The sequence below is a fragment of the Lissotriton helveticus genome, chromosome 10, assembly GCF_964261635.1.
Source record: "Lissotriton helveticus chromosome 10, aLisHel1.1, whole genome shotgun sequence".
Lineage (NCBI taxonomy): Eukaryota > Metazoa > Chordata > Amphibia > Caudata > Salamandridae > Lissotriton > Lissotriton helveticus.
The window spans coordinates 1,178,092,949-1,178,114,847 of NC_136071.1; the positions used below are offsets into that span (position 1 = coordinate 1,178,092,949).

A 21,899-nucleotide genomic window follows, 5' to 3' on the forward strand; every position below is an offset into this window, starting at 1 on the left:
CATATTTATCTGCATTCTTCAAAACTGTGAAGGGTGACGAGATGCTGAGCCTGGCTTCAAAAGTATATGTGGACCCCTGCTCAGTTGTGTCCCTAAACCAACTCTTTGCCACTCTTTCGCTGGGAACTACACATGAGATAAATGTCTCACTGAGATCAAGAGCAGTATCTAATGCTCTAAAGCAAGCCATTTATCATAATAATAATAATCCACATTTATAAAGCGCAAACAATCACCCGTAAGGGTCTCCAGGCGCTGGGGGCGTCGGGAAGATTAAGCAAGCTATTGCCCAGAGTCACATGGTGCTGGGCTAATCTGCCGCCGGCACTGGGGATCGATCCGTGATCCCCAGATTCCAGCGCCAGTCGCCCTGGCAGCGGCACCACACCGCTCCCATCACCCCTACTTACTTAAGTAATTATATAGTCATTGTTCTAAGTAAACTTATGCCTAGTCATATGATGCCATTGAAAATTGTTGTTTAACCCGTTCCGTGCTCGTGACGGAACCACTCCGTCACGAGCCACGGGTGCACTGTGCTGGTGACGGAGTGGTTCCGTCACGCTGCGCCCTCCCCGCCTACGCTGCATTAATTCTGCGCCTGCGCGGCTGAATTAATGAGCGGGCGGGGCCGTGACGGAACCACTCCGTCATGAGCACAGCGCGCCAGTGGCTCGTGACGGAGTGGTTCCGTCACGAGCATGGTGGCGCCGCGCGACCTCCCCTCTCCCCCAGCGCAAAGGGGGTAAGGGTACTTTAGTAAGTACCATCACAAGAAACGGACAATGTGTTACCCTGAAAGAAATGCCAGTGACAACGTTGAGACCTTTCAAGCATTCATTTACTTCATCGTGCGACGTATACAGGTCCTTAGGAGCAATTAGTTACATAAAATATTAAAACAAATAAAATGCACAGCCATTCATCGTTAAATACCAGTCTTTTATATAAATAAACCCCCATCAAGCTGCACTGTCATTTAACAGCTGACACCACAGATATAAAGCGATGGCGCCGCCATGGTGGAGATGCCTCAGGACTCGATGTGCATAGAGAGGAGTGTGTTGTGGGTCTCTGAGTTTCTTAGGAGAGACCAGAAGTATTCCCTGAGTCTGGGTGTTCCTAGATATCCACGGCTTGCTTCCCGGCCTGCCGAGCACTGAGCAACACTGCTCATGGTACAGCAGAAAACCAAGGTGGTGCCATTCCTGCTTCTGAGCTGGTTTACCATTTTCCAGTTCCATCTGTGGGACCACCTACCACCATTTTTCAAAGCGGATTTTGTCTTTGGGCACCTGTAGGTTTTCGAGCTGCTGGCAGACCGCCTCGATCATGGGTGGCGGGCCGCAGATGTAGCAGAGGTTGTTCGTGTCTTGCAGAGACTTCACAAGGTCCTTCTCCGAGATCCTCCCCTCTGTAAAGACAAGAGCTTAGTTATGATGTGGGACCTACACAGGAGAATTGGCTGGTTCAACGTGGTCATGGATCGTTGAGTGAAGGTTACTTAGTTAAGACATAAAACGTAAGGACACTGAAGGCCAGGCAATGGCTCCCAGCAAGAGATTCAGAGAGTTACATTAAGTACCAAGCTGGGTCCAGACGTGCTACTATTATTTCATGTGAGAGCAGGGGAACCCCAATATACCCTTGGAGGCTTTGGCAAATCAAACAGTGGCAGGTAAAGATGCCTACAAGGGACTTTGCTTAAAATAAATATGTAATTATTTATATTGGACTTACTCTGCGGGTGAGTCTAATTCGAACAGACACCCAATTGTCATTTGACAAGAAAAATGAATGAATCTACAAAGCACAAAACACAGGAATATCTTGTTGAAAATACAAATATATATATATATATATATATATATCAAGACGGTTCATCCGTCGAAACGCGTCAACTTTGCACTTGAAAAATAAAACTTGTTCCTGAATGAGACCCCACGGTGTCAGCGCCTGTTTATCATCGGGTAAACACAGGAGTGGAGATTATATATATATATATGCGGTATGTGTCGTCCTCAGCTTAACTCAGCTCAGCATGTGCTGCCAAAGGATGATGCGAGACCCAATTTTTTGGTGTTTAATATTTATTGCGAACCCAAACACCAGTTTGCCACAAAATATATATATAAATCAAGTTAAAAAGGAGTACACCTGATCAATTAATTCAGCAATAACTCATTAAAGAGACGAGATCGAATGTGTCCTACACTTCATGAAGAAAACATCTATTCCAATAGAATCAACAATGACATATCTCCTACTGAGAATAATAATCACTTGAATACAATCAATATTTAGGAAGTAGATGATGGAGTTGACGTTTCGGTCTTAAATGGCATCAGTCCGTCAGACCATCTTCAGAACAGTAGATATTGCATATGAGATAGGACCCTTTTCTAATCGGACTCAATACGATCAGTCCTTATCGTGGAGATATAGTCAACCAAGCCCATACAAACGTCAGAGCTGTCACTGATGTTCAGATCAAGGTCAGTCCAAATTTATGATGGCGGTTTAAAGCTCAATCCAAATTAGTGGCGGCAGTTATAGGAGGGGATCTCCGCTCCTCCAATCTCAGTTTCTCAACTGTATCTATCCGGAGAAAAGTTGTATGGAAGCTGGTGTCAGTCCAAGAAACATGGTTGTACCTTGGACTGACGCCAGCTTCCATACAACTTTTCTCCTATCACCTGGCCCAGAACCAACCTCCATTCACTCAACTAACCAGAAAGGATCACCTGGCCCAGGACCAACCTACATTCAATCAACCAACCAACCAACCAGAAAGGATCAATTGGCCCAGGACCAACCTCCATTCACTCAACCATGCCAGAAAAGATCACCTGGACCACGACTCACCTCCATTCATGCAACCTTGCCAGAAAAGCCCAGACAGCTTACCAGTCATGTAGGGCTTAAGCTCAGGGCACACTTGTGAGCTCTGGGACGTGACATGGAAGTTGCAGGTGATTTTTCCAGGAAACCGACTCATCAAATCGAGGATCTTTTTCTGAAACAGGATATGAGTTTGGTTAGACCACAATCTGTACAGCAAAATGCTTATACTGGTACAAATCCCAAAATTAAATCATTCATGGTGCGTGGTCGGTGCATGGAATGCTATTCGGTCTTGGTGCAGTAACTGCTATGTGATAATAGTATTATTCCTAACTGTATAAGTAGTGCACAATACAAATTGAATATGTTATATTTGCATGAGCATCAGGGGTTATTATCCAAACTAGTTATTTTATCTCCAAACCACAAGATTTGTACAATATTGTGGCCCAAAGGTATCCACGTCTTTGTTTGTTTCCATCTTAAGCACCTAGCAAAGATGAGTTTTCTAGAAGCTCTGAATGAAGCATGGTGTGTCGGTGAAGTCCCCTGCGTGGTGACGGACGTACACCGCTGCCCTGAGTGCCTCAGCTGCATGAATATCTGGGCCCTGGTACAGATTTTTGGCCGTAGGCGACTATGGATCATGCATGTGTGCCATGACCTAGGCCTGTCTCATGGTAATGCCGTATTGTTAGACCGGAAGGGGCTCACCAAGCGAAACCCTCATAATGGAAGAGGGCTTATGCCATTACCAGGAGTTAAGAGCTACCAGCATGGCGGGGCCAGCATATACCCGTTTTGTGTCTAGTAACGATCAGTAGTGTAGACAGGCCTTTTTATGTGTGTCACGGAAGCGGTGCCTAGAAGCCCACCAATGTAAATTTCCATTGCTGTGTACTTAACTCACTCTTGACCTAAATGGTGAAGGTGTGTAGCACCAGGCGCCACAGGTGCTACTTGTGTGTACGTGCTGGAATGCATGTTTTTGTTACGACTGCAGGCAATGCATCACCAGATAACAACACAGGATGGATACCAACTCCTCTAGAATTTTGGGCAGTAAAGAGGGCTCCAGTTTTGGGGCTATAACTTGCTGGGTTTGTTGGATCTAAAGTGGTTCTTTTTAAGAGAGGAGTTACCAGAGCTAGTTTCAAGCAGCAGAAAATACAGCAGTCTTGAAAGGACGAATGAATAACACACATGATTGCTGGTGCCAGCTCACCTGCATATTGTTTCTGAAAGATGGAAGGACAGAGGTCTCCTTGCAGGCGGTTAAATTCAGTTAGAACAGCTTTGCAGACCTCTTTTTTTATTACAGACCTCAGAGCAATGGATTCAAGCTGCAGTTGCTTTTCCACAATGAGTGGCTGGGGTAGTTCTATTGAATAGGAATTGGTATGCACGGATTACTTTTACATAAGCTGTAGCTGGCTAAAGAGCTATTTGTAGCTAATCTTAACAAGGGTGGTAAGAGAGCTTTTTCCTTGCTTTTAAAGCTGGATGTATCTCTACAGGCATTGTAAAATCAGCCAAAAATTCTAGACTAGATTACTGGCTTTCTCGTAAATTCTATGGGTAACAGGTGGTTTTAGCGGTTACACTTTCAGTTTTATAGCTATTCGTCATTTGGTTGGCCTGATCTGGTCTACACTGGATCCCACATTTATTACTACAGAGCAGGCGACTAGAGTTCAAGTATAATTGTTATTTTGACAAGTTTTCAGAGATGCCAAATAATTAAAAAATGTAATTAAAGCGGAAAAGTAGTCGACCTTTGGTTGGTTACATGAATCTGCTTTTAGAAGTCTGTTACCTGGCTCCACTACGTTTTTAGCTTGATTAAGGATGCTAAAACCCCCTTGATGTTTTCACAATAAGTGAGCAGATGAACAGACAGGACATCAGCTGGCTATTAGTCTAGATTTGTTTTGGAAGAGTAATGTTGGTACCCGCAAAGATTTTAGAGGTTATCAACCTATCCAACACATGCCCACCTGCATGAGACGGGGATTCACCCATTGTCCTAAACCGAGCGCTGACTGGAGTTTAAAAAATGAGGAAGTTTAGGCATTTGGGCTCTATTGGTCCAAATATTAAAATGAACCTTCATCCAGGCTTGGCTGTTCTGTGTTGCACATACTGAAAGACCCAGGTCCTTCACCTCATCCACAGACCTCGCCAGGAAGACTCCAGATCTTAACCAAATCGATTGATTGACTTGAATTTCACTGGAAACTACTTTGAAAGTGTTAAGGAGGACAAGGTGAGATCCCTGGGATTTAATTCAGGCTTAGGAACTACATCCATATGTCTACTGGTCGGTAAACATCGTTTACCACGAAGTTTTTACAACGCGGTACCTTTAGCACGCATCCCTTACAACGCAAGGCGTTACCACGACTTGCGCTGGAGGGCGCTAAAGGATTAAAAATAGTAAATTTACTATCCCAACACCTTCCCTAGGGTCCACGGGGACTGGTGTTAGAATAGTAAATTATACTATTCGAAATCCGCACCCCCAACGCAAGTCGTGGTAACGACTTGCGTTGTAAGGGATGCGTGCTAAAGGGATGCGTTGTGACGGTACGCGTTGTACCGTCATACATCCCTACTGGTCTGAAGGGGCAGTTTATCTAAAGGTAGTCAATCTCCCTGCTAGGGACAGTTTAACATCAATAACAAAATAGGCCTTCGGCAAGGTTTATTGACCTCAAGCGGACAAACGTTTCCATCTAGTCCCAATGAGTTTCTAACCTCTCCTCTTCAGGTTACACAAGGGTCTTTACAGAGACTGCTTAGCACACAGAGATACCCTACAGTTTACAATGAGAGTGTCTCTTGTGTAGAAATGATGCACTTACAAGCAATTCACGACAATGTTTGAAGATGCTGAATTTTACGTCGGGAATAAGAGAGGGTTTACAATTTCTGGGTAAAATTTACCAAATTTACAATACTGGGTTCAAAACAATCTCAGATTTATTTTAAGAAAGTGTGAGCATGGCAGATAGGAGGACAACTCACTGTTAGCTGAGGGAGCTTAAGAGATTTATTTAAAACCAGTGTTTTTGTACTGCACAAGCAATCCCATTATTAGCTCTATAGGCTACTGTCTCTTGTTAAAGCCCTGTGTATCAGTGTGTCATGGAGAAAAACCCAATATTAGCCTACTCATGATGCATGTGTATGTATTATGGAGTAAAGTGCATTATTAGGCACAGAGGAAGCAAATGGGCCAGTGAGCCTATTTTTCTCGCCCCCTGCAACACTGCAGCCTCCGGCTCTGACCCACACACAGAGATCGGATACGCCTACTACATAAACCCACTGGAACAACAGCCACAGCTGCCCGAAGAGCTGCAGATAGGTTCTGTCACTGAATGGTACAGTGCACCACAGAAGTAAAAACCCACATCCAGCTAGAGAGCTGCAGAGAAGCGGTATCGCTTGCAAGTACTTGCAGACAAAGCACGTAAACCACAGGCAGCACTGGCGGATGTCGCTACAGGTGGTAAAACCACATGCTCGGCACATGGTCACCGCCATTTGCATCTCCTTCCTGCCACGAGCGTGCAGCTGCAGAAGATCTGAAGCAAGGGGCTGCTTTGGTCACAGAAAAAGCCCCACATCGATGGCCGGTCAACACAACATTGCGCCAAACACATATCTGCACCAACCAGGCCAATCTCTTCTTAAAATGGGGTCTGAAGAATGGGTCTGAAGTGCTTTTCAATATCTGGGTCGCGTGGCACTAGTGAGACACAGGTGGTTTGTGTCAGGCACTACGCTGATATGCCTTAATCAATAATACTTTCAAAAAAACTTCTGAGACTGTAAATGGAAATTTACAGAATTGTTTGGCCCACAACAAAGGGCCCGATTCACAGAACTAACTTAAGACAAAATCCTAAACTTACTACCATTTTGGTATTCACAGTAGGCACTTACTCATTTCCGTATTCACAGAAGTTAGGAGCCCTAACTTTAGGACTCCTAAATGCCTTCTGTGAATACCGAAAGTCGTAAGGTAGGATTTTTCTCAGTTTAGGAGTAGTAAAGGTAGGAGTCCTAAAGTGAGAAAAATCCTAACTTTGAGACTTTTGGTATTCACAGAAGGCATTTAGGAGTCCTAAAGATAGGACTCCTAACTTCTGTGAATACTGAACTGAGTAAGTGCCTTCTGTGAATACCAAAATGGTAGTAAATTTAGGATTTTGTCTTAAGTTATTTCTGTGAATTGGGCCAAAAATCTCTAAATTCACCACCTGGAGGGCAGGGCAGAGCCGTCCACATGCGCGCTGCTGCATGGAATGTGTCTTGACTTGCCCGCAGGTGTCTTTCGTTTCGGCTCCATAAGGGGACATTTATAAGCGTGATGCACTGCTATGCTTTAAGTGGAAATAACACCAGCTGGTGTTTGTCATTTTGCCATGGTTTAAGTGACATTTAATTGTTGCCCACAAGGTTTTATGGAGTTAACAATTACCCACAATTATCCTATTTTTCATAAGCATCTTGCAAAACCCTTTTTGTGGAATTTAGTTCTCACAGTTTTGTTACAACTTTAAACATTTGCTGACATGACAATTTGAAAGCACTGCAACTTTTTTTGAGAGGAAAAACATTACAACTTTGCACACCCCTCACTTTGATGGCTTACCATGACTTGGTACCAACAGAAAACGGACATCAGGAAAATAAAATTAAATTAATTATATTTTTTGTTAAGACTGGTAAGGAATTAATACTTCCTCCACCTCTCCTGGTTGTTCAAAAGTCGAAGAAGACATTGCAATTGCACAAAAAGGCTACTTATAGTAAATACTTTTAACAAATTATGATTGCGTGCCATGCCGCTTTCTGTAGCAGTAACAATCAGCAGTTCATGGAAAAAGGCCATATATACGCTGTTTTAAATAACTGACACTTCATCAGAGGGCCAAATAAACAGCAACACTTGTGCCATCCAGTAATGGAGCAAGTACTTCTGAGGACACTCCCCACTGTCCACAGACGTTGGTTCCAAAATTGTGTTACCCTGGAGACTGGCTCCAGACTAAATGCACTTATTGAAGAGGGGGTTTTGTGCCCACTTACAGGGCCCTCTTGACTGCCATGACCAGATAACTAGTCTGCATTTTTTCCTATTTTCTACACCTCACTGTCAGACATTTGAATTTTCCCATTACAGCTGCTTTTTTAGTTCACATATTTTCATCACTACATTTTTAGATCTTAAATATTGGTAACAAGCATCCACCACTGTAACTAAAGGTTATTCAAATTTCAGTTAAATGATGTGAAGCAAATACACAATAAAAAGGAAAATGTATTCAAATTAATTGTGATGACAGCATGCTTTAAAATAGTAGTAGAATAAATTATACGCAATAGGATAGAAGAAAAAGAAGAAATGATCAATTGCCTAATGAATAGTGTAGTTACTACTATACCACTAGTTAACCGCATGCGTGCGGGCGGAATTCCGCCCGTACGCTGGGTTTTTCAAAATCGCACTTTACGTGACGAGCTGGGCTCGTCATGAGCGTGCGAGGAGGCTACCTCATGACGAGCCCAGCTCGTCATCAGCGTCGAAGGGGTTAAACAGACATTCAGTCTGTGTGATACTAGAGCTAAGGTCGGGGAAGGTTAGAGTAAACTTGGTTACAAGGCATATATGGTATGTACCCAACTATAGCAATGTCATTTTAGTGCAAACTTTTTCATGTGTGAAATACTTGCAAACGGAACTTATGAATATTCAGCCAGATTCATCATTGAAAAATGGGCTCGCAAAGGGCCAGATTCTGAGAATCTGGCCCTTTGCGAGCGCAATTTTTGCATTTGGGATTCATCATCCCAAATGCAAAAAATCGCTAATTGCGAAATCGCATATTTGCGAGGAATTGCATTTAAGGAATCTCTATTAGAGATTCCTTAAATGCAATTCATTAACCATTTATTATTTGCGAAATCGCTATTTCTGGCCGCTATTTACCGCGAAGTCTGACTTCGTGGTAAATAGCAAAAACTTAGAAAGAAAAATGCACTAAAGTGCATTTTTCTAAGTGGTATGTAACACACACATGTCCTTTGGACAGGTGTGTGCGCAACATCAGGCTAAATTTACATTTCAGGGGTGCTACAGGGTGTCCTTTGGACGCCCCTGGCACCACTGAAATTGCATCTTTATTTGCGATTAGAAAATTGCTAATCGCAAATAAGGAATGACTCCCCTTTGGGCCCATAGGAATGAATGGGGAGTCATTCCCTATTTGCGATTAGCAATTTGCTAATAGCAAATAAGGAAGCTGTAGAAATCGCAATTAAAATTGCGATTTCTACATGAATCCCGTTTTGCAAGTCCTTAATAGCGATTCCTTAATAATCGCTATTAAGGACTCGCAAAACGGGACAATGATGAATCTGGCTGATAGAGTTCATTTTTTTGCATCTCATTGCAAAGAAAATGAGGGATGAACATTTAGGGCTAGATGTAGGTAATAGCAAATTACCGAATGGTAAATACCGAATTTTACCAATTCGATATTTACTAATCGGTAATTGCTATGTAGGAAAATAAATCGGTAAAAATACCGAACCGGTAAGATTCGGTAATTACCGATTCGGTAAAAATACCGAATTTCCAAGGGGGACAGGGTGTCACTTTGACACCCTGTTGCACCCCTGTTTCTGGCTTGTGTGCCATGTGGCACACATACATGCCCTAATGATGTGCATGTACACAGGAACTTGTAATTTAACACCCAATAGTTTTGGGTGGTAAATAACGAATTTCTAAGGGCCTGTGGCACTGTAAACTGTGTCACCTACATATTGAATTACAGAATCGGTAAATTTACTGTTTCAGTATTTTAGCGATTCGGTAAATATACAGATTCTGTAATTTTCTAGCCCCCCCTACATTACAAAACCCAAATACCGGTCGGTAACGGTCGAAATCAGCCGTTACCGACCGGTATTTGGGCTCCTACATCTAAACATGAAGTGGGTTCTCCACCCAGTGGCGATTGTATTAAATGGGACAAGGCTAATATCTCGCCCTTGATCCCCACCGTTGGGCTGACGCTGTTCAAGTGTATTACCACTGTTATAGGGGTAACAGGAAATGGAACACCTTTACTGGTTGGGGTACAATTCTATCTCAAAATTTATAGACATTCAAAGTTTACAGACATTCAAAGACCATGCATACTAAGGTTGCAGTTGTAGTTTCACACTGCTAACATATTACCTTAATTACTAGACCTTTAATGGCTGCTGGATGCAAAGAGGGGGAAGAGATTCTAAAAACTCTGTAAAATGTGCCTCCTGCATTGAGCTGGGTTGCAGCTATTTCCTATTACTCGAGAACCAGATTTGAATGCTCTATCACAAAGAGACTGATGTCTTTGCACAATTTATTTGTCCTCTTATTTTGAGGTATAAAAAGTTACTACACTGATTTGACGACACCCTATCTTTGGACTGCTGTAGAATTGAGAGAGCAAAAGGTTTTATTTTGAGTGAGACTAGGTTCTTACTTGATTTGCCTGCAGATTATTCAAGAGTAGATTATTCAAGTTACTAGGCCTGCAGGTGTAGTAGCATTTTAATGATTTTGCAAGGCCTGCCTTCCGCCAATTTGTCCAAAGGTAAAACTTCTGATGGGTCAAGCCTGGTTACTGTTTCTGACTCGCGCTCCATCGAGGTCGGTCTCAAATTGTGCCTAGGCCCCAGTCCACCGCAACCAGTAGACCACGGTGGTTGCTTAATGCTTTTTGGCAATATTTTTATTTTAAACTTTAAAAATTCATACCTATGGTTCTCCTTATTGGACTTATGCTGTATTGGGGTCATATTATTGATAAAAATCTACTCTATTTTTCTTAATTAGCTTGGGATTTTCTTGTGTTGCATTTTGTCTTCATTACTACTCTTTTAGTATTGCATTCATACTTTACATATTTCTTTTAAGTTAAGCCTATCTGCTCTGTGCCATGGCTACCTGGGGGTCGGGCTCAGGGTTATTGACTGACTTTAGTGGTTCACCCCGACAAGGATTGTGATTATTACTTGAGGGGGGTAGCAACGACTGGCCCATTGAGCAGCAAAACCAAGGACCGAGGAACTGCAGTCCTACATACAAAATCAATCCATAAAGTACACTGTTCCAAGATGGTTCTAGAACATTCCTCCAGATGGCTCTAGTACACTGTAATAAAACACACTGTGCAGATGCGAGGGGCGCTATGTGCGCCTTTCTTTGAGGCGGTGTTGAAGGATGAGGCGTACACTTTGAAGGGAGCGTACATAAGGTTTACATAAGAGGAGAGGCACACATTGCAAGGATTGTATGGGAGTGGGGAGACGAGCCTCCTGGATTACCTTAAACAACAACTCGCTGGCGGTTTTGGCGCTATAGTATAGCGTCACCGCGCCCATCTGATAGCCGTCGCCTTGCATTCCGCGCGTCTCATGAAGATCCGCCACGTGCAGCAGCATGGAGAACAGGGGGTTAATTCCTACCCCGCCAGCGATGAGCAGCAGGTTCACCGGAGGGTCGCGCGGTTGGGGATCAAAGAAGAAATCACCGCCCACGCGCAGAGCGACTTCTGAGTCCAAGGTGCACTGTGGGAACAAGAGAGCAAAGGTCAGGGGCCAAGAGAGCAAAGGTCAGGGCCAAGAAACCAAAGGTCAGGGGCCAAGAGAGCAACGGTCAGGGGCCAAGAGAGCAACGGTCAGGGGCCAAGAGAGCAACGGTCAGGGGCCAAGAGAGCAACGGTCAGGGGCCAAGAGAGCAACGGTCAGGGGCCAAGAGAGCAACGGTCAGGGGCCAAGAGAGCAACGGTCAGGGGCCAAGAGAGCAACGGTCAGGGGCCAAGAGAGCAACGGTCAAGGGCCAAGAGAGCAACGGTCAGGGGCCAAGAAACCAAAGGTCAGGGCCAAGAAACCAAAGGTCAGGGGCCAAAAGAGCACAGGTCAGGGGCCGAGAGAGCACAGGTCAGGGGCCGAGAGAGCACAGGTCAGGGGCCGAGAGAGCACAGGTCAGGGGCCGAGAGAGCACAGGTCAGGGGCCGAGAGATCACAGGTCAGGGGCCGAGAGATCACAGGTCAGGGGCCGAGAGAGCACCGGTCAGGGGCCGAGAGAGCACAGGTCAGGGGCCGAGAGAGCACCGGTCAGGGGCCGAGAGAGCAACGGTCAGGGGCCAAGAGAGCAACGGTCAGGGGCCAAGAGAGCAACGGTCAGGGGCCAAGAGAGCAACGGTCAGGGGCCAAGAGAGCAACGGTCAGGGGCCAAGAGAGCAACGGTCAGGGGCCAAGTCAGCAAAGGTCAGGGGCCAAGAGAGCAACGGTCAGGGGCCAAGAGAGCAAAGGTCAGGGGCCAAGAGAGCACAGGTCAGGGGCCAAGAGAGCAAAGGTCAGGGGCCAAGAGAGCACAGGTCAGGGCCCAAGAGAGCAACGGTCAGGGCCCAAGAGAGCAACGGTCAGGGGCCGAGAGAGCACAGGTCAGGGGCCAAGTCAGCAAAGGTCAGGGGCCAAGTCAGCAAAGGTCAGGGGCCAAGAGAGCAAAGGTCAGGGGCCAAGAGAGCACAGGTCAGGGGCCAAGAGAGCACAGGTCAGGGGCCAAGAGAGCACAGGTCAGGGGCCAAGAGAGCACAGGTCAGGGGCAAAGAGAGCACAGGTCAGGGGCAAAGAGAGCACAGGTCAGGGGCCAAGAGAGCAACGGTCAGGGGCAAAGAGAGCAACGGTCAGGGGCCAAGAGAGCAACGGTCAGGGCCCAAGAGAGCAACGGTCAGGGGCCGAGAGAGCACAGGTCAGGGGCCAAGTCAGCAAAGGTCAGGGGCCAAGAGAGCAAAGGTCAGGGGCCGAGAGAACAACGGTCAGGGGCCAAGAGAGCAACGGTCAGGGGCAAAGTGAGCAAAGGTCAGGGGCAAAGTGAGCAAAGGTCAGGGGCAAAGAGAGCAAAGGTCAGGGGCCAAGAGAGCAAAGGTCAGGGGCCAAGAGAGCAAAGGTCAGGGGCCAAGAGAGCAAAGGTCAGAGGCCAAGAGAGCAAAGGTCAGGGGCAAAGTGAGCAAAGGTCAGGGGCCAAGAGAGCAAAGGTCAGGGGCCAAGAGAGCAAAGGTCAGAGGCCAAGAGAGCAACGGTCAGGGGCCAAGAGAGCAACGGTCAGGGGCCAAGAGAGCAACGGTCAGGGGCCAAGAGAGCAACGGTCAGGGGCCAAGAGAGCAACGGTCAGGGGCCAAGAGAGCAACGGTCAGGGGCCAAGAGAGCAACGGTCAGGGGCCAAGAGAGCAACGGTCAGGGGCCAAGAGAGCAACGGTCAGGGGCCAAGAGAGCAACGGTCAGGGGCCAAGAGAGCAACGGTCAGGGGCCAAGAGAGCAACGGTCAGGGGCCAAGAGAGCAACGGTCAGGGGCCAAGAGAGCAAAGGTCAGGGGTCAAGAGAGCAGCGGTCAGGGGCCAAGAGAGCAACGGTCAGGGGCCAAGAGAGCAACGGTCAGGGGCCAAGTCAGCAAAGGTCAGGGGCCAAGAGAGCAAAGGTCAGGGGCCAAGATAGCAAAGGTCAGGGGCCAAGTGAGCAACGGTCAGGGGCCAAGAGAGCAACGGTCAGGGGCCAAGAGAGCAACGGTCAGGGGCCAAGTCAGCACAGGTCAGGGGCCAAGAGAGCACAGGTCAGGGGCCAAGAGAGCAACGGTCAGGGGCCAAGAGAGCAACGGTCAGGGGCCAAGAGAGCAACGGTCAGGGGCCAAGAGAGCAACGGTCAGGGGCCAAGAGAGCAAAGGTCAGGGGCCAAGAGAGCAAAGGTCAGGGGCCAAGAGAGCACAGGTCAGGGGCCAAGAGAGCACAGGTCAGGGGCCAAGAGAGCAACGGTCAGGGGCCAAGAGAGCAAAGGTCAGGGGCCAAGAGAGCAAAGGTCAGGGGCCAAGAGAGCAAAGGTCAGGGGCCAAGAGAGCAAAGGTCAGGGGCCAAGAGAGCAAAGGTCAGGGGCCAAGAGAGCAAAGGTCAGGGGCCAAGAGAGCAACGGTCAGGGGCCAAGTCAGCAACGGTCAGGGGCCAAGAGAGCAACGGTCAGGGCCCAAGAGAGCAACGGTCAGGGGCCAAGAGAGCAACGGTCAGGGGCCAAGAGAGCAACGGTCAGGGGCCAAGAGAGCAACGGTCAGGGGCCAAGAGAGCAACGGTCAGGGGCCAAGAGAGCAACGGTCAGGGGCCAAGAGAGCAACGGTCAGGGGCCAAGAGAGCAACGGTCAGGGGCCAAGAGAGCAAAGGTCAGGGGCCAAGAGAGCAAAGGTCAGGGGCCAAGAGAGCACAGGTCAGGGGCCAAGAGAGCACAGGTCAGGGGCCAAGAGAGCACAGGTCAGGGGCCGAGAGAGCACAGGTCAGGGCCCGAGAGAGCAACGGTCAGGGGCCGAGAGAGCACAGGTCAGGGGCCAAGAGAGCAACGGTCAGGGGCCAAGAGAGCAACGGTCAGGGGCCAAGAGAGCAACGGTCAGGGGCCAAGAGAGCAACGGTCAGGGGCCAAGAGAGCAACGGTCAGGGGCCAAGAGAGCCACGGTCAGGGGCCAAGAGAGCAACGGTCAGGGGCCAAGAGAGCAACGGTCAGGGGCCAAGTCAGCACAGGTCAGGGGCCAAGAGAGCACAGGTCAGGGGCCAAGAGAGCAACGGTCAGGGGCCAAGAGAGCAACGGTCAGGGGCCAAGAGAGCAACGGTCAGGGGCCAAGAGAGCAACGGTCAGGGGCCAAGAGAGCAACGGTCAGGGGCCAAGAGAGCAAAGGTCAGGGGCCAAGAGAGCACAGGTCAGGGGCCAAGAGAGCACAGGTCAGGGGCCAAGAGAGCACAGGTCAGGGGCCAAGAGAGCAACGGTCAGGGGCCAAGAGAGCAACGGTCAGGGGCCAAGAGAGCAAAGGTCAGGGGCCAAGAGAGCAAAGGTCAGGGGCCAAGAGAGCAAAGGTCAGGGGCCAAGAGAGCAAAGGTCAGGGGCCAAGAGAGCAAAGGTCAGGGGCCAAGAGAGCAACGGTGAGAGGGCCGAGAGAGCAAAGGTCAGGGGCCAAGTCAGCAAAGATCAGGGGCCAAGAGAGCAAAGGTCAGGGGCCAAGAGAGCACAGGTCAGGGGCCGAGTCAGCAACGGTCAGGGGCCAAGAGAGCAACGGTCAGGGGCCAAGAGAGCAACGGTCAGGGGCCAAGAGAGCAACAGTCAGGGGCCAAGAGAGCAACAGTCAGGGGCCAAGAGAGCAACGGTCAGGGGCCAAGTCAGCAAAGGTCAGGGGCCAAGTCAGCAAAGGTCAGGGGCCAAGTCAGCAAAGGTCAGGGGCCAAGAGAGCAAAGGTCAGGGGCCAAGAGAGCAAAGGTCAGGGGCCAAGAGAGCAAAGGTCAGGGGCCAAGAGAGCAAAGGTCAGGGGCCAAGAGAGCAACGGTCAGGGGCCAAGAGAGCAACGGTCAGGGGCCAAGTCAGCAAAGGTCAGGGGCCAAGTCAGCAAAGGTCAGGGGCCAAGTCAGCAAAGGTCAGGGGCCAAGTCAGCAAAGGTCAGGGGCCAAGAGAGCAAAGGTCAGGGGGCCAAGAGAGCAAAGGTCAGGGGCCAAGAGAGCAAAGGTCAGGGGCCAAGAGAGCAAAGGTCAGGGGCCAAGAGAGCAAAGGTCAGGGGCCAAGAGAGCAAAGGTCAGGGGCCAAGAGAGCAAAGGTCAGGGGCCAAGAGAGTACAGGTCAGGGGCCAAGAGAGCACAGGTCAGGGGCCAAGTGAGCATAGGTCAGGGGCCAAGTGAGCAAAGGTCAGGGGCCAAGAGAGCAACGGTCAGGGGCCAAGAGAGCAAAGGTCAGGGGCCAAGAGAGCAAAGGTCAGGGGCCAAGAGAGCAAAGGTCAGGGGCCAAGAGAGCACAGGTCAGGGGCAAAGTGAGCAAAGGTCAGGGGCAAAGTGAGCAAAGGTCAGGGGCAAAGTGAGCCAAGGTCAGGGGCCAAGAGAGCAACGGTGAGAGGGCCGAGAGAGCAAAGGTCAGGGGCCAAGTCAGCAAAGATCAGGGGCCAAGAGAGCAAAGGTCAGGGGCCAAGAGAGCACAGGTCAGGGGCCGAGTCAGCAACGGTCAGGGGCCAAGAGAGCAACGGTCAGGGGCCAAGAGAGCAAAGGTCAGGGGCCAAGAGAGCAAAGGTCAGGGGCCAAGAGAGCAAAGGTCAGGGGCCAAGAGAGCACAGGTCAGGGGCAAAGTGAGCAAAGGTCAGGGGCAAAGTGAGCAAAGGTCAGGGGCAAAGTGAGCCAAGGTCAGGGGCCAAGAGAGCAACGGTGAGAGGGCCGAGAGAGCAAAGGTCAGGGGCCAAGTCAGCAAAGATCAGGGGCCAAGAGAGCAAAGGTCAGGGGCCAAGAGAGCACAGGTCAGGGGCCGAGTCAGCAACGGTCAGGGGCCAAGAGAGCAACGGTCAGGGGCCAAGAGAGCAACGGTCAGGGGCCAAGAGAGCAACAGTCAGGGGCCAAGAGAGCAAAGGTCAGGGGCCAAGAGAGCAAAGGTCAGGGGCCAAGAGAGCAAAGGTCAGGGGCCAAGAGAGCAAAGGTCAGGGGCCAAGAGAGCAAAGGTCAGGGGCCAAGAGAGCAAAGGTCAGGGGCCAAGAGAGCAAAGGTCAGGGGCCAAGAGAGCAAAGGTCAGGGGCCAAGAGAGCAACGGTCAGGGGCCAAGAGAGCAACGGTCAGGGGCCAAGAGAGCAACGGTCAGGGGCCAAGTCAGCAAAGGTCAGTGGCCAAGTCAGCAAAGGTCAGTGGCCAAGTCAGCAAAGGTCAGGGGCCAAGTCAGCAAAGGTCAGGGGCCAAGTCAGCAAAGGTCAGGGGCCAAGAGAGCAAAGGTCAGGGGGCCAAGAGAGCAAAGGTCAGGGGCCAAGAGAGCAAAGGTCAGGGGCCAAGAGAGCAAAGGTCAGGGGCCAAGAGAGCAAAGGTCAGGGGCCAAGAGAGCAAAGGTCAGGGGCCAAGAGAGCAAAGGTCAGGGGCCAAGAGAGCAAAGGTCAGGGGCCAAGAGAGCAAAGGTCAGGGGCCAAGAGAGCAAAGGTCAGAGGCCAAGAGAGCAAAGGTCAGAGGCCAAGAGAGCAAAGGTCAGAGGCCAAGAGAGCAAAGGTCAGGGGCAAAGTGAGCAAAGGTCAGGGGCAAAGTGAGCAAAGGTCAGGGGCAAAGTGAGCAAAGGTCAGGGGCAAAGTGAGCAAAGGTCAGGGGCAAAGTGAGCAAAGGTCAGGGGCCAAGATAGCAAAGGTCAGGGGCCAAGATAGCAAAGGTCAGGGGCCAAGATAGCAAAGGTCAGGGGCCAAGATAGCAAAGGTCAGGGGCAAAGTGAGCAAAGGCCAAGGAGCAAGAGAGCAGAAACTGGACCTCACAACCCAGTGCAGAAGGGCAAATGTAAGTATGAGAGAGCAGAGGCCATGAAAAGAAAGGTCAGAGGCCAAGATGAGAGAATAGAGAGCTTTTCCACTATGCTGACAGTATTCCACAAAGCAACCTATCCGATGTGAGCAGACCTACTTTCCAAGTCTCCTGCCCTCTGGATCAGATCCATGATGGGGACTTGTGTTGTGTGCTTGTGTTTGTATAGCAATCCTACTGGAGTACCATACCACAGACTGCGGTGTCGCTTTGATTGCCTCAGCACAGCTACAGCAGGAGCATGTTTTTTACCTTTAGTACATGTATATGTGAAGGTGACTGTAACAAAGTAGATTTATGATGTTCAATAATGACGAATTTGCATAAAAATTGACATACATTTTCTATGTGTTCTATAAATGATTTATATTCATACATGAAGTGTGCTGGTTTGGTGAAGAAATGTGTGAAATTGAAGTGTTCCAGAGGCAGAGAGGACGCTCTAAGGTCAGAGAAGAACTGCATTCAGGGTCTAGAGAGGGAAGACGCACTGCAGTCAGGGGTTTCAGGCAGCAGACGCACTGCAGTCAGGGGTTTCAGGCAGCAGACGCACTGCAGTCAGGGGTTTGAGGCAGCAGGCGCACTGCAGTCAGGGGTGTGAGGCAGCAGACGCGCCGCAGTCAGGGGTTTGAGGGAGCAGGCGCACTGCAGTCAGGGGTTTGAGGCAGCAGACGCACTGCAGTCAGGGGTTTGAGGGAGCAGGCGCACTGCAGTCAGGGGTTTGAGGCAGCAGGCGCACTGCAGTCAGGGGTTTGAGGCAGCAGATGCACTGCAGTCAGGGGTTTGAGGCAGCAGGCGCACTGCAGTCAGGGGGTTTGAGGGAGCAGATGCACTGCAGTCAGGGGTTTGAGGCAGCAGATGCACTGCAGTCAGGGGTTTGAGGCAGCAGGCGCACTGCAGTCAGGGGTGTGAGGCAGCAGGCGCACTGCAGTCAGGGGTTTGAGGCAGCAGGCGCACTGCAGTCAGGGGTGTGAGGCAGCAGGCGCACTGCAGTCAGGGGTTTGAGGCAGCAGGCGCACTGCAGTCAGGGGTTTGAGGCAGCAGGCGCACTGCAGTCAGGGGTGTGAGGCAGCAGACGCGCCGCAGTCAGGGGTTTGAGGGAGCAGGCGCACTGCAGTCAGGGGTTTGAGGCAGCAGACGCACTGCAGTCAGGGGTTTGAGGGAGCAGGCGCACTGCAGTCAGGGGTTTGAGGCAGCAGGCGCACTGCAGTCAGGGGTTTGAGGCAGCAGATGCACTGCAGTCAGGGGTTTGAGGCAGCAGGCGCACTGCAGTCAGGGGGTTTGAGGGAGCAGATGCACTGCAGTCAGGGGTTTGAGGCAGCAGATGCACTGCAGTCAGGGGTTTGAGGCAGCAGGCGCACTGCAGTCAGGGGTGTGAGGCAGCAGGCGCACTGCAGTCAGGGGTTTGAGGCAGCAGGCGCACTGCAGTCAGGGGTTTGAGGGAGCAGGCGCACTGCAGTCAGGGGTTTGAGACAGCAGATGCACTGCAGTCAGTGGTTTGAGGGAGCAGACACACTGCAGTCAGGGGTTTGAGGCAGCAGATGCACTGCAGTCAGGGGTTTGAGGCAGCAGATGCACTGCAGTCAGGGGTTTGAGGCAGCAGGCGCACTGCAGTCAGGGGTTTGAGGCAGCAGATGCACTGCAGTCAGGGGTTTGAGGCAGCAGGCGCACTGCAGTCAGGGGTTTGAGGCAGCAGATGCACTGCAGTCAGGGGTTTGAGGCAGCAGGCGCACTGCAGTCAGGGGTTTGAGGGAGCAGGCGCACTGCAGTCAGGGGTTTGAGGCAGCAGATGCACTGCAGTCAGGTGGTTTGAGGGAGCAGACACACTGCAGTCAGGGGTTTGAGGCAGCAGATGCACTGCAGTCAGGGGTTTGAGGCAGCAGATGCACTGCAGTCAGGGGTTTGAGGCAGCAGGCGCACTGCAGTCAGGGGTGTGAGGCAGCAGGCGCACTGCAGTCAGGGGTTTGAGGCAGCAGGCGCACTGCAGTCAGGGGTTTGAGGCAGCAGATGCACTGCAGTCAGGGGTTTGAGGCAGCAGGCGCACTGCAGTCAGGGGTGTGAGGCAGCAGGCGCACTGCAGTCAGGGGTGTGAGGCAGCAGGCGCACTGCAGTCAGGGGTTTGAGGCAGCAGATGCACTGCAGTCAGGGGTTTGAGGCAGCAGGCGCACTGCAGTCAGGGGTGTGAGGCAGCAGACGCGCCGCAGTCAGGGGTTTGAGGCAGCAGATGCACTGCAGTCAGGGGTTTGAGGCAGCAGGCGCACTGCAGTCAGGGGTTTGAGGCAGCAGGCGCACTGCAGTCAGGGGTTTGAGGCAGCAGATGCACTGCAGTCAGGGGTTTGAGGCAGCAGGCGCACTGCAGTCAGGGGTGTGAGGCAGCAGACGCGCCGCAGTCAGGGGTTTGAGGGAGCAGATGCGCCGCAGTCAGGGGTTTGAGGGAGCAGGCGCACTGCAGTCAGGGGTTTGAGGGAGCAGATGCACTGCAGTCAGGGGTTTGAGGCAGCAGGCGCACTGCAGTCAGGGGTTTGAGGCAGCAGGCGCACTGCAGTCGGGGGTTTGAGGCAGCAGGCGCACTGCAGTCAGGGGTTTGAGGGAGCAGGCGCACTGCAGTCAGGGGTTTGAGGGAGCAGGCGCACTGCAGTCAGGGGTTTGAGGCAGCAGGCGCACTGCAGTCAGGGGTTTGAGGCAGCAGGCGCACTGCAGTCAGGGGTTTGAGGCAGCAGGCGCACTGCAGTCAGGGGTTTGAGGCAGCAGACGCACTGCAGTCAGGGGTTTGAGGGAGCAGACGCACTGCAGTCAGGGGTTGGAGGCAGCAGACGCACTGCAGTCAGGGGTTTGAGGCAGCAGACGCACTGCAGTCAGGGGTTTGAGGGAGAAGATGCACTGCAGTCAGGGGTTTGAGGGAGCAGGCGCACTGCAGTCAGGGGTTTGACGGAGCAGGCGCACTGCAGTCAGGGATTTGAGGGAGCAGGCGCACTGCAGTCAGGGATTTGAGGGAGCAGGCGCAGTCAGGGATTTGAGGGAGCAGGCGCACTGCAGTCAGGGGTTTGAGGGAGCAGGCGCAATGCAGTCAGGGGTTTGAGGGAGCAGGCGCAATGCAGTCAGGGGTTTGAGGCAGCAGACGCAGTCAGGGGTTTGAGGGAGCAGGCGCACTGCAGTCAGGGGTTTGAGGGAGGAGGCGCACTGCAGTCAGGGGTTTGAGGGAGCAGACGCAGTCAGGGGTTTGAGGGAGCAGACGCACTGCAGTCAGGGGTTTGAGGGAGCAGATGCACTGCAGTCAGGGGTTTGAGGGAGCAGATGCACTGCAGTCAGGGGTTTGAGGGAGCAGATGTACTGCAGTCAGGGGTTTGAGGGAGCAGATCAACTACAGTCAGGGGTTTGAGGGAGCAGATCCACTACAGTCAGGGGTTTGAGGGAGCAGATCCACTACAGTCAGGGGTTTGAGGCAGCAGATCCACTACAGTCAGGGGTTTGAGGCAGCAGGCGCACTGCAGTCAGGGGTTTGAGGGAGCAGACGCGCTGCAGTGCGGTGGTCTGAGGGAGCAGATGTGCTGCAGTCAGGGGTTTGAGGGAGCAGACGCACTACAGTCAGGGGTTTCAGGGAGCAGGCGCACTGCAGTCAGGGGTTTGAGGGAGCAGGCGCACTGCAGTCAGGGGTTTGAGGGAGCAGATGCACTGCAGTCAGGGGTTTGAGACAGCAGACGCACTGCAGTCAGGGGTTTGAGGCAGCAGACGCGCCGCAGTCAGGGGTTTGAGGGAGCAGATGCGCCGCAGTCAGGGGTTTGAGGGAGCAGATGCGCTGCAGTCAGGGATTTGAGCCAGCAGATGCACTGCAGTCAGAGGTTCGAGGGAGCAGACGCACTGCAGTCAGGGACCAGAAGGGGGGGTGGAGAGGCACTGGAGACAGGGGTTTGAGGAAGCAGACACCCTAGACAGTGTCAGAAGGAGAAGATGTTCTATCAGGGCCCAGGAGGTTGAGGGTGGTGGGGGGCCAGACACACTGCAGTCAGAGGTTTGAGGGAGCCGACGTGCTGCAGTGAGGTGGTTTGAGGGAGCAGACACGCTGCATTCAGAGGTTTGAGGGAGCAGACGCACTGCAGTCAGAGGTTTGAGGGAGCAGACGCGCTGCAGTCAGAGGTTTGAGGGAGCAGACGTGCTGCAGTCAGGGGGTTTGAGGGAGCAGACGCGCTGCAGTCAGAGGTTTGAGGGAGCAGACGCGCTGCAGTCAGAGGTTTGAGGGAGCAGACGCGCTGCAGTCAGAGGTTTGAGGGAGCACACACCATGCAGTCAGGGACCAGAGGGGGGTGATGCACCGGAGACAGGGGTTTGAGGAAGCAGACACACTGCAGTCAGGGGTTTGAGGGAGCATCTGCACTGCAGTCAGGGGCCAGAGGGGGGAGATGCACTGGCGACAGGGGTTTGAGGAAGCAGACTTCCTAGTCAGTGTCAGAAGGTGCAGGTGTTCCATCAGCGGCCAGGAGGTTGTGGGGGGGCAGACACAATGCAGTCAGGGGTTTGAGGAAGCAGACACTCTAGACAGGAGTCAAAAGAGCAGATACTCTATTAGGGCCCGGGAAGGGGGGGTAGACACACTACAGTCAGGGGCTTGAGGGAGCAGACGCGCTGCAGTGAGGTGGTCAGGGACCAGAGGGGAAGTTGCACTGG

The 21,899-nt window shown here is 51.4% G+C and overlaps 1 protein-coding gene across 4 annotated transcripts in view; it reads right to left on the bottom strand.

The window, feature by feature from the left end:
• Window positions 1-823: 823 nt before the first annotated feature.
• Window positions 824-21,899, bottom strand: part of OXNAD1 (oxidoreductase NAD binding domain containing 1) — a 154,157-nt gene continuing 133,081 nt past the window's right edge. For all 4 annotated transcript variants that reach the window (XM_078664466.1, XM_078664469.1, XM_078664468.1 and 1 more), the window contains exons 6-8: window positions 11,236-11,478; window positions 2,908-3,016; window positions 824-1,414 (exon numbers count right to left, since the gene is read on the bottom strand). In XM_078664466.1, coding sequence (XP_078520592.1) covers window positions 1,257-1,414; window positions 2,908-3,016; window positions 11,236-11,478 — 510 coding nt within the window. In that variant the 3' untranslated portion in view covers window positions 824-1,256. The remainder of the gene's footprint in view (window positions 1,415-2,907; window positions 3,017-11,235; window positions 11,479-21,899) is intronic.